General features: G+C 26.8%; 1 protein-coding gene across 1 annotated transcript; it reads right to left on the bottom strand.

The window, feature by feature from the left end:
- Positions 1-4361: 4361 nt before the first annotated feature.
- On the bottom strand, positions 4362-6622 carry LOC118068172 (facilitated trehalose transporter Tret1-like). The gene is made up of 2 exons (XM_035085390.1): positions 6244-6622; positions 4362-5770 (listed from the first exon to the last, which is right to left on the bottom strand). Exons 1-2 carry the CDS (start codon positions 6383-6385, stop codon positions 4434-4436), a joined length of 1479 nt encoding a protein of 492 aa, XP_034941281.1. The 5' UTR covers positions 6386-6622; the 3' UTR covers positions 4362-4433.
- Positions 6623-11315: the final 4693 nt, after the last annotated feature.

Genomic DNA, 11315 nt, shown 5'->3' with positions numbered 1-11315 from the left:
AGGGGGAGGGATAAAAAAAAGTTATTGACTAAGTTGGAAAACATAAAAAGCTTGTAATAAATCATATGAAAAAATTATATAATTTTTAAAAAAATATTCTATAGAGACTCCATGTAAAATAAATAATTTATTTATCAATATAAAGAATCAATTTTATTCAAACAAAATATTACATTATAAAATAATAAATAAGCTATCGTTTAGAAGAACAAACAGTGTAGGAAACCAGACATTACAACCATAGATAACACACGGTGGAACTCATATGAGCAATCCAAACGTCTGTTACCTTCTTACTAAAATATTATAGAAAGCCAATAGCTGATACTATATTTTGTAGGGAATTTAAAATATCTTAACATTAAATAATGTATAATAAATTTATTTCAATATTATTACTGGGAAAAAATTGGAATATTCAGTTTTTAAAGACAATATTAACAAATTAAAGATTTATGGATTTATTAATACATCCCATGTAAAACAAAATTTGTTCGAAGTGTTTTTTGTAAGGATGTTCCAAAAAATCAGACAAAATAAAATAAAACTAAACATTTAAAGTGTTTTTAATGTTAAACACCAATAAGGTATTTGTACAAATGAACTTCCATAGTTCTAAAAAAAACTTTATTTTGTCTCATTTTTGGAACATCCGTACAAATAACACTTTTGGAACAAATTGTTTCACATAAAAGTCTCCAATCAAAAACTTCAAGCTCTTAACCACAAAAAAATTCGTCAAGTTACTGCAATAAATTTTTTTGTTCACGAAATCCTATTATTTCTAAAACAGGACTATTTGATTCAGAATCAACGAATTATTTTATTCTTTCTAATAAAATACTCAAATCTATCACAACTGCAGTTTATTGTTATAAAATATACTCCTAGCCTTCTATTTCTAAATAACGATAATTTCAATTCTTTCTATCATGTATTATTTTATTTATTCTTATTGACTAATTTTCTTTAATGTAATTACACTCTGACAATTGAGTCCAGTCGCGTACAGTCTTATTGACGTCCCAAACGCGTGTAAAAGAAAATAAAAACGTGTCTCGAATTCACAAAGTGTTGAAAGAAATCGACGTGTCACGAAATAAAAGATAGATAGGATTCAAGTCGAATCAAGTTTTTGTTAACAAAAGGATCACTTTCATTAAAATAAATATCTTCATCATATTAAACATATTAAACGATAAATTCATTTATATATTAAACAATTTCCACCCGAATATTTAAACAATTATAATAAGAATAATACAAATAGATTAAAAAAAACATCATTCATTACTTAGATATTAAATTAAAAGTCATGCTAGTTAAAAACAGTAAAATACGATGATAAAAGAAAAATTTTATTCATAACTAGAATCTTTCATGCATACAAAATTATATTTACTCAATCTTCTGTACAGACAAGTTAGTATTCCATTTTATTTATGTATGTATATATCTATATCTATATATATAGCCATATAATTACTTGTTGAAGAGAAATGAAGGGATGAAGTGAGTCTACGCAAGGGTAATTCTTATACAAAAGAGAAAGTGATAATGTGATTCTGACAAGCGTGAGTTAGTATCACAGTGAGTTGTCGGTTAGTTCTTATATTAGCATTCGGTAATAGATCTGTCACTATTCAGTAGTTGTCAGCAATCAAAGTACTCTTTATCAGTCTCGAGGACTCTTTGATATTTTTTCCAAGCAACCACACACACTGGACTAATGATTTTCTAATATTCAATCACAAAATTATTTTATTTTATTATAAATAATTCACGATTAGATGAAATATTGATGAATAAAAAATAGCAAAAGAAGAAAAGAGATGAGAAAAATTGGTAATACATAAATTTTATCGTAGCTTCTATTTTCTTATTTAATTTATTTTTCTTCAAGAAACTAAATAATTCCAGAGTGAGATTCATTTTTTCCTGGCACATTCTCGAGTTTTCTTCCCTATCTAAGTGCACACCGATTACTCATATCAGACGAAAAGCTCCAGTGTAACCACATAGCAGTTCTGGCAACTACCCTCGTTGGCAGCTTATTGAGGTAAGTACGTACTTTGTTGAAAATCTTGCTTTTTCACTAGCCAAATTTAGGCCACTATCTCTTAGTTTGTTTAATTTCTTTTCTTTTATTATAATCAATACGTAAATCTCTACACTAAGAACAAAATTTACTAGTAAGTTACTTGTCCTATCTATTAAAACTCATGACTTACTGTCAGACAAAGAAATACAATTACAAAAACCGTTCATGTAAATATAATTAAATATTTATAATATTTTTTTTTATCAAATAATAGAGATTACAATTTAATAATGATAATAACAAAAATAAATTTTAAAATTACCGTAATAAATACCAAAAAAACAATAATTAAAAAATACAAAATTTAATCAACCAATCAGAAAAGCGGAACTATTTTATTCGTGCGCTGATTGGTCAGTTTTATTTTTGAATTTTCGAAATGAATAAAAATAAAAATTAAATAATTTTTTACGTTGTTGACTTGAGACAACGCGCAGTTTATTTCTAGTAAAAATAAAAAAAAAACAATTCATTGTTATTTATTCTAATTTTTTAGTGAGCTAATCATCAAATCCATGGCGTAAATATAACATACTTTACTTCATTGCACACTCCCACACTTGCTTACATTTGTTTATCAATTTGATTTGCTTTTAGCTTGTCAATTATTTTTTTTTTCTACTTCTTTTTCATCCCCCAATGTCCTCTAATTGTTTAAGTATTGCACATTGTCTTTACATATTTATTTATATTTATTACATAAAATTCCAACTGCTTTTTTTCCTCTTCCTTCAGTTAAGTCTATTGAGTTGAGTAAGTAGGCAATTTATGATGGATTGCTGCATCCTAGATGATCCACCAAAGTTAAGCTAGTCCAAGATATTACACGAGCTATAAAACAAACAACTTAAAGGTATAATAAATGTTATATGTTTCATATAAAGATAAGTGTAATATCGGTGAACATGGTTAAAAGAAAAGTAGTAACCGCCAGTACTATATACAATGTTGGCTTTCAGAAACATCTTCTATGAAATGAAAACACGACAACGAGTTTCTAAACCTCCATTGACATTAAACTTAAGCCTTAGATCGTATAGCATTGACGTCAGAGTACTTTAAGCTTACAAATCCTTAATTTGCTGGAAACATTTTCGACTAAAATATTTGTAGGAACTTTTTTATTTTTTTTTTCCCCTTCTCTTCATCATAAAATTAACTTATAAATTACTAATTACATTTTGTTACAATTATTTTTTTTTATTATTACATAAATTGTTTGTGAATATTTTTTATAAATAAAATAGATATGATAAATGAAAGTAAAATAAATGTAGAAATAGTTTGAAAATATTGGCAATAAAACATTGGAGTATGAAAAATAAAAATAGTTTTAAATATTAATTAATGAAATTCAAAGTTTTACGGTTATTAATCAACGTATTAAATGTAATATTTTCAGTCAGATGAAAAGCTATCGTTTTAACGTCATCACACTCGCGTTTTTGCAGCTGTTTCTTGATGATTGCCCTCTAGACACTTGGCTCTTCGCCGAGTGCAGAACTGATTTAATTGGATACTCCAGTTGAATGTTTGAAGTAGTCCAAGACTTTTGGAGTATTCCTTGAATAAACGTAGAGGAAAGTGCAATAGTTTTTGATTGTTATACTTGAGAATTTCCAATCATACTTATTGTACAAGATAAATTGAATGGATTCAGACATTTAATTACTTAATTTATCATAAACAATGAATATACTGTATGATCTTTCAATATTATCGTTATTAACTTTATATACATTTGGGAGAAACAAAAATCTTTTTCCTATATAAAAATATAAGAGAAAAAAAATTTTATAACATAGATCCTGTAGATAAAGTTTTCTAGACTGATGCTTCCAGCATCACTGATTCTATTGTTTCAAGCTGTTTCTTTGAGAAATTCCGACTTTATTTTTTGTCGTTTTTTGTTCTAAAATTTTTTTCTCAATACATTACGTGATAGAAATATATTATTACGACAATGTTATTATCACACATATGTATGTCATTCTAGAATATTTTCTAGCATTTTTTTTTTTTAGAATAAAAAATACAAAGCTAAAAAAAAGAAGATATGTTCAATTAAAATAATAATTTATGATGTATTAGAAATTGAAATACATTTGTATCTTAAACAAAATATAAATATATTTGATAATAAATTGTGAAGAAACTAACGATATATCATTATATATATATTATTTAAAAAAAAATATCAACATAAATTTTATTAATTACTTAATTAATTTACATTAAAAATAAATATAAGTCTATCATACTTTAACTTTGATACACAAATATCACAGTTTCTTTTGAACATTTTCTATGATTTTTTTTTTTAACTTAATTATTATTTATTCAATTTTTTCCGTGGATTCAACTCGTTCTGGATGTCTTCCAATGTCTTTCCTTTCGTTTCAGGCGTAATAAAGTACACAAAGAGTGTACCGAAAGTACAACAGATGGCGAATATCCAAAATGTCCAATGAATTCCTAAAGCAGTGTTCATTGCTTGGAAACTAAGTCCAACGAGAGTAGCAAATACAGATCCAACCAAAATTCCACTAGCAACTGCAGCTCCTTTAATATTTGTTGGAAAGAGTTCTCCTAAAAGAACATACGGTAGTGTTCCAATGCCAAAGACTTCCATCACATCATAAGCTATCAGTGCGACAATTGGTAGCCAAGAGATTGATGTGACATCAAGTTCTAGAAAATTTTTCATATAAAAAAAAATTCCAACGATAATTAAAGCTAAAGCTGATGATAATCCAGAAATAATCATCAGAATTCGACGTCCAATTCTATCAACAAGAGCTGCAGCAGCTACTCCAGCTACTAGTTGAAAAATTCCAAGGATTACAACTGCTTTATCTGGTGGCAATGATGAACCACTTTGAGCAAAAATCTCTTGAGTGTAAGCAACGACAGCAATGTGTCCAGAAAATTGTTGAGTAGATTTTAATCCTAATATGATAGTTAATGCTCTTCGATTACCTCGGGTTCTTAATAATTCTTTAAAAACATTTTTTTTATTTCTCGTTCCCTCATCAACTGCTTCTTTCATTTGTAAAATATCATCTTTGACATCTTCAGGATTCTTCAACCTTCGTAATGTCATGAGGCTCTTTTCAGCATCTGAGATTCGATTTTTAATGAGGAAAAAATACGGAGTTTCTGGCATAAAAGAGAAAATAACGATGAAGAGAAGTGGAACTGATAAAGAAACTAAATTTAACTCCGAATATGGTAAATATGCTCCAAGAGTCGTTACGAAAAGTGTACCAATGTTTGTTGACATTTTTAAAAAAGATCCAAGTGCTCCTCGTATATTTTTATCAGCTATTTCTGCTAAATAAATAACAGTTATATTGTAAATACCTCCATGAGCAATACCAGCTATCAATCGAGCTGTGTAAAGGATTATAAAGGATTTGGCTACAATAATGAGACCCCAACCAGCCAATTGTGGAAGTACAAATACTAATAAAGAATACTTCCGGCCAAGTCTGTCAATACAGAATGGACTTAACAGCGATCCAATTATACTACCAATAGTATATAGAGACACCACCCATGAACCTTGACTTGGAGTTATTGAATGTTCATTATTAGGATTCGTTAAATAAGGTAGAGCTGGTGATGTCCAACCTAAATGACCTCCACATGCTATGACTGACAAACATGCTGAAAAATATATGATAATAAATTGACATTGAATAACAGTAATATAAAAGATAGCTATTTTTTAACTTATAAATTATATCAATTTGATGTTTATTTTCTTTTTGCAATTTATTTTGTTAGCTTACAATTTGTACTCGTTATTTTTAAATTGATTGTCATTTTATTTATTGATGAGATTAAATGAAAAACAATTTTACATCACATTGGTAAAATATCAATTTGTTGATGAATATACAGTATTATTAATACCATCATGATGCTCTACAAGACTAATAGTAAACTTTATTATAGAGTAAAATTGACTTATTGAAATTCAACATCAATTTAAACTTGTTTTTCTAGCATTAGTTTACATAATTTATTTATATAATAGAAAGAAAAAAAACTATTCTCTAGAATTCTATGAAGTAATTACTGTTAATTATAAGTAGAATATTTTATTTTTACATTCAAAAAGGTAAAATGTAGCTTACCACTTATAGCTGCAACAAATTGTAACCACTGACTGCACTTGGGATGAATTTTTTGATCTTCCAGCTCCTTTTGATTATTTTTTTCTGGCTTACACTCGTCAATATTTCGACCAAAGCACATAAGAATATTATTTAAATACATCTTGAACTTTATTAATGATATCCAATATTTTTTTCTACTTCTGTTTTAATATTTTTGAATTTTTTCAATTCACTATTTGTTCGATACACCATTACATAACATACTTCTTCAATTAAAAACATTATTGTAACTCCAAAGTTATTGAAAAATATTATTTGATAATTAACTGAGAGATCGAAACACATTTGAACATTTTGTAAAAATTTGTATTAATTTGTGAATTACAATCAACAGCACATGGTGTATCGAACTGAAGCTTCCAAGTTAGAGCTCGCTTCTTAAATCCAATTGTGTGATGATGATGATTATGATGATGATGATGGTGGTGGTGGTGGTGGTGGTAGAGACAAAATTAAGCCAGGATGGAATTCTTTTTTTCAACATTATCTTCCCCACTATTTCATCAACAACTGTATGTTCATGTCACTGACATACCAATACAATCATCAATATATCGCAATACTGAACCTGAAGAGGAGGAATCATGGACACAACCAATTATCATGCCAGGCACAGCTTCTGCTTACATTTCTTTTGAATGGTTCCGCGTCTCAATTTACAGCCTTCAATTATTCTAAAGTACTTCCGACTGATACCAAACTATTTTATTTATTTATTATTATTCTTATTTCTTTTTGTGAAATTAATTTTTACAAATCTTACTGTTAAGTCATTAATAATATAAGCAAACAATAAATAAATATTAATCTATATAGAATTTATTTGAAAGTTTAAATACTCTTTAATTATGTATATTATTAAATAATCATTGAGATTCACAACGTGATTTATTAAATAAAAAGTTGAATAAATGAATTTAAAGAAAAGAGGAAAAATGTAATTTTTATGTACGTTATAAGTTGTTTAATCAAACAACTTAGTTAATATTCTCTCAAAGTATAGGAATAGTAATTGCAAATTGTAATTAAATGATATTAAATCGTAACATTACATTGAAACAACATTCCAATGTGTAGTTGACAATGTCGGCCAAAGATTTATGTATCCGGGTAACTTTACTTCCCTTTATTATGCATATATATTTATATATATATATATATAAATGTTAAATACATCTTACCCTAATGTCTGACATTATCCTACTTTCCCCTACATATCTAACTACAATCAATAATCAATTTAAAAAATCCATGTAATGAAAAATAAAAATAAGCTCTTCTATTATTTTTTAATAAATAAAAACACAGACTTTTTGGAAAAATTTTTAGCCACATTTTTATAAATAAAAATAATAATATATAATAAATTAATTGCAAATAAATGCATTTTATTTTTATTTGCAAAATTAAGGTGTTTAGAAACTAAATACTCGAAGTGTTTAAACGTTTTAAACAAATTATAGTTATTTTGCAGATTAATTTTAAACGTTTTATTACTAAACATTTTAATTTTTAGAATAAATTTACATGATGGGTATAATTTTTAAACTATACAAAAAATGCACGTATGTGCATTGAAATAAAACACTTTGAATTGATACATTTTTTTCAGTTGTCATAAGGAAAATCTATGGGGAAATATGAAATACCCAGGGTAAAATGAGGTTGGGGGAAAAAGGGTAAAGTGAAACACAAAGAAAAAAAATTAAATTAACAAATTAACTTATATATTAACGATTTAAAATGCATTAATAAATTAAATAAGTATTTTTAAACTTATTTCAATAAATTAGTGTTTTACTTCACCCTTCCTTTTCCTACTCCAAAAGTAATAGAATACTCCAAAAAATAAAAGAATACCCCAAATAAAAAAATTCCTATTTATTCTCTACTTTTTTATTTAATCTAATTTCTTTGTTAATTAAAAGACTATGACCAACTGTTTTTAACAACATTAAAGTCAGCATAATTTCTTACTGTCCCCACATTACCCCAATTAACCCTATTTAAGTACAACATTTTTATGGAAAAATATAAAAAATTAAAAAAGTACATTTTTTCATAAACTCCAAATGTTACCTAAAATAAAATCAATTCAGATAGAATTTAGCTTAAAAATTTTTTAAATTATTCTTTTATCAAAATAACATAACATTAAATATACATATCTTTTTTAATATTGAAAATTTGTTTTTTTTTTTTTTTTTAAATTTTAAAATTGAAGTTTTTTATTCAAAATGCGTACTAAAGACACGAGCGTGAACTTTAAAATAAATAAACGTCACGAGTTGAAGGGGCAGGCGTGAAGACGATATTTACCCGAGTTGCTTGTAAGACGCCAATGCGCACAGCAAGCTCACTATGTTCGACCAATCCTGAGATCGACTTGGTTGTCGGTGTAGCACAAAGGGGTGGTATGTCATGATCACGTGAACCCACTCCACCACGCCCACAACTACCCGTGTAATTTTATCGTTTTATTATTTCAACTCACCACCAATCTTTACACTAAATTCCTGATTTATAATTAATCCGAATAAAAGATTATCCTCACACTCACTCCAAATCATTGATAAATTATTTTCAATCAACTCTGAATGATTAATGAGACTGTTATTTTAATATTTTGATTAAATTTTATCACAACAAGGCAGTCATATTAATAATTAATACCATAAACAATGACACTCAGTCATTTAAAATTTTTATTACTCTTATGCAAATATAAATAAGCATATTTCATACGAATAGAAATGTTCATACTGACAAGTGAATAATAAAAACAAAAATGAAGAAAAGCAACTGCCAATTAAGATCAGACACAAGTGAATAAACTTAATTACTTTAACATGTATTTAGGTATTTTAATTAATTGTCAAATGTTTTTTCTTTTTATTATTATATATTAACAGTGCTTGGTGTATCAAGCCCTTTGTCATAATGTGTTTGAGATGAATTATAACTTAAATATACTCAAGCATAACTTGAGAAATAAATGCGTCGAATTTTTGAATATTGAATAAGTAAGGACGTTTTTTATAATACGGCCACTGACACCTGTTGCAAATGAGTAGTACTGAAACTTGGTAGAGTCAGGTAGTAGACTCTTTCTGTGTGTAGAATATATATGTATTTACTTTTACACACATTTTTCGCGGAGGTTTCTTCTTATCCAACTACCAACGAAATCGTGTGCCAACTTCCGCTTTGCACATGTAACTCTATATAAGTGCACACGTCGTAGGTGTGCGTTATGAATGCTTAATATACTCGTTTGTACGATATAAGCACACATTCAAGTACTCGTGACAAGAAAATGTAACGCGATTCCCGTCTATATCTTGTTGAGTCTTGTCTCTGACAATATCATCAAAGACAATATCCCTGAAACTAATATTTACATGTTTATAACAAAGTCTGAGCACAAGCGTGACACCCAAATTCCTTGCTGTCAAAGATATCTCATTTTAATGCCTATCCACTCGTATGACATACCTGACAATAATATTATTATACAATTACTCATTCTCAGCACGTTCTTAATAATATCTCACCGAAGATGTGCAATATTCCTTTAATTAATTTTACTCTAATATTATTAATATATTTAAAAATATAAAAAACCCTAGAAAAATTAGTTGAAACACTGCAAGTGTTTAGTCATAAAACACTGCAAGTGTTTAGTAATAAAACACTTCAAGTGTTTACAATATTGAACGCCATAAACAAACTTTAGATTAAAACACACTTCAAGCTGTGTTATTTTAACACACCTTTGATTTACAGTGTAAGTTGTGATTCATTTTAAAAAAGATTTTCTTTGTACTAAAAGTAATGTCATTTGGAAAAGATCATGTACTTATAAATGATCAAGAAATATTTTAATGTATGTTAAATTTATATTTTTTCATACACACCATATCATATAATGCATATGAGCTGAGAAAAAAATAGTTTTATTTTATTGAATATTCAATATTGAGTCGATATTAATTTGGGTCGAGGATGTAAATTTTTGGAATTTTAATCAAATTCTAGTTGTTTGAAACTGCCTTCAAGTCCAAAGAGATCTAACCCTGTTATTGGCGTTTCTGGCTTCTTTGACTTTGTCACTTGATATTGGGAATTTTTAATAAACCAGTCGGGTTTTTCGTTTATTTTTTTCTATACATTCCCTCTAATGTTAATGATTTCAATGAAAAAAAAAATAATAAAATGAATGTAAATTTTTAAAATAATAAAATAAATAATTTTAATTGTATTTAATATTAATTTATATCAGAATCAATACAATGAAGAGTACTCCATTGGGGCTATTGAAAACTATCTTTATTCAGAAGTTAGAATATTTGTACATTGAACTATATTTTTGGCGATTTATTGTTACAATTGTTAGATATATTCATTCTTCATTTTATTAATTATTAAAAAAATTCAGTTGATGCTAAAACTAGTAAATACACTTAACAAGTAAATGATCAATATTGAACGTAATATCTTATCTTTTATTTGTGATTAATTTTTCCAAGTATAACAGCACATTATTGATAGGCCTCTCATCATTATTAATAATGAATAACATAAAATAGTTTTATCGGTAACACTTGATCTATATCACGGACGGCGATATTATATTGTTAAATAAGCAATCACTTTCGTCCAGTACTATTTATTATTATTTAAATGTTTTTATTGTTACTATATAAATGACTATTTTTCATTATATCGAGTTGCTTTCGATTAAACTTTACTATAAATCATTATATTATAACGTAAAATTGTTATATAACATTCAGTTGTTTACAATTTATCTTAGAATATTTTTATTGGTAATAAATCAATTGATTATTTTTTCATTCATTATAGTTATCATTTTTACCTTTTTTTTTATACATTTAATATGTTTTTAATTTTATTGCAAACTCAATATTCCGTAATAATTAAATGAGACGAATTAAAGAATAATGTGTAATTGATTAATGAATGTTACTTCTGGTTGAATAATTTTAGTGATTTGACACACAATAATT

Source organism: Chelonus insularis, unplaced genomic scaffold, assembly GCF_013357705.1.
Source record: "Chelonus insularis isolate UGA/USDA-ARS -01 unplaced genomic scaffold, ASM1335770v1 contig_399_pilon, whole genome shotgun sequence".
Lineage (NCBI taxonomy): Eukaryota > Metazoa > Arthropoda > Insecta > Hymenoptera > Braconidae > Chelonus > Chelonus insularis.
This window is presented reverse-complemented; position numbering and strand designations above follow the sequence as displayed.

Excerpts from the sequence above, each read along its gene's own strand:
- LOC118068172 (XM_035085390.1), bottom strand. The coding sequence starts at position 6,385 with ATGTATTTAAATAATATTCTTATGTGCTTTGGTCGAAATATTGACGAG. Across the intron at positions 5,771-6,243 it reads ATTTGTTGCAGCTATAAGTG|CATGTTTGTCAGTCATAGCA; the intron begins GTAAGCTACATT and ends TATATTTTTCAG.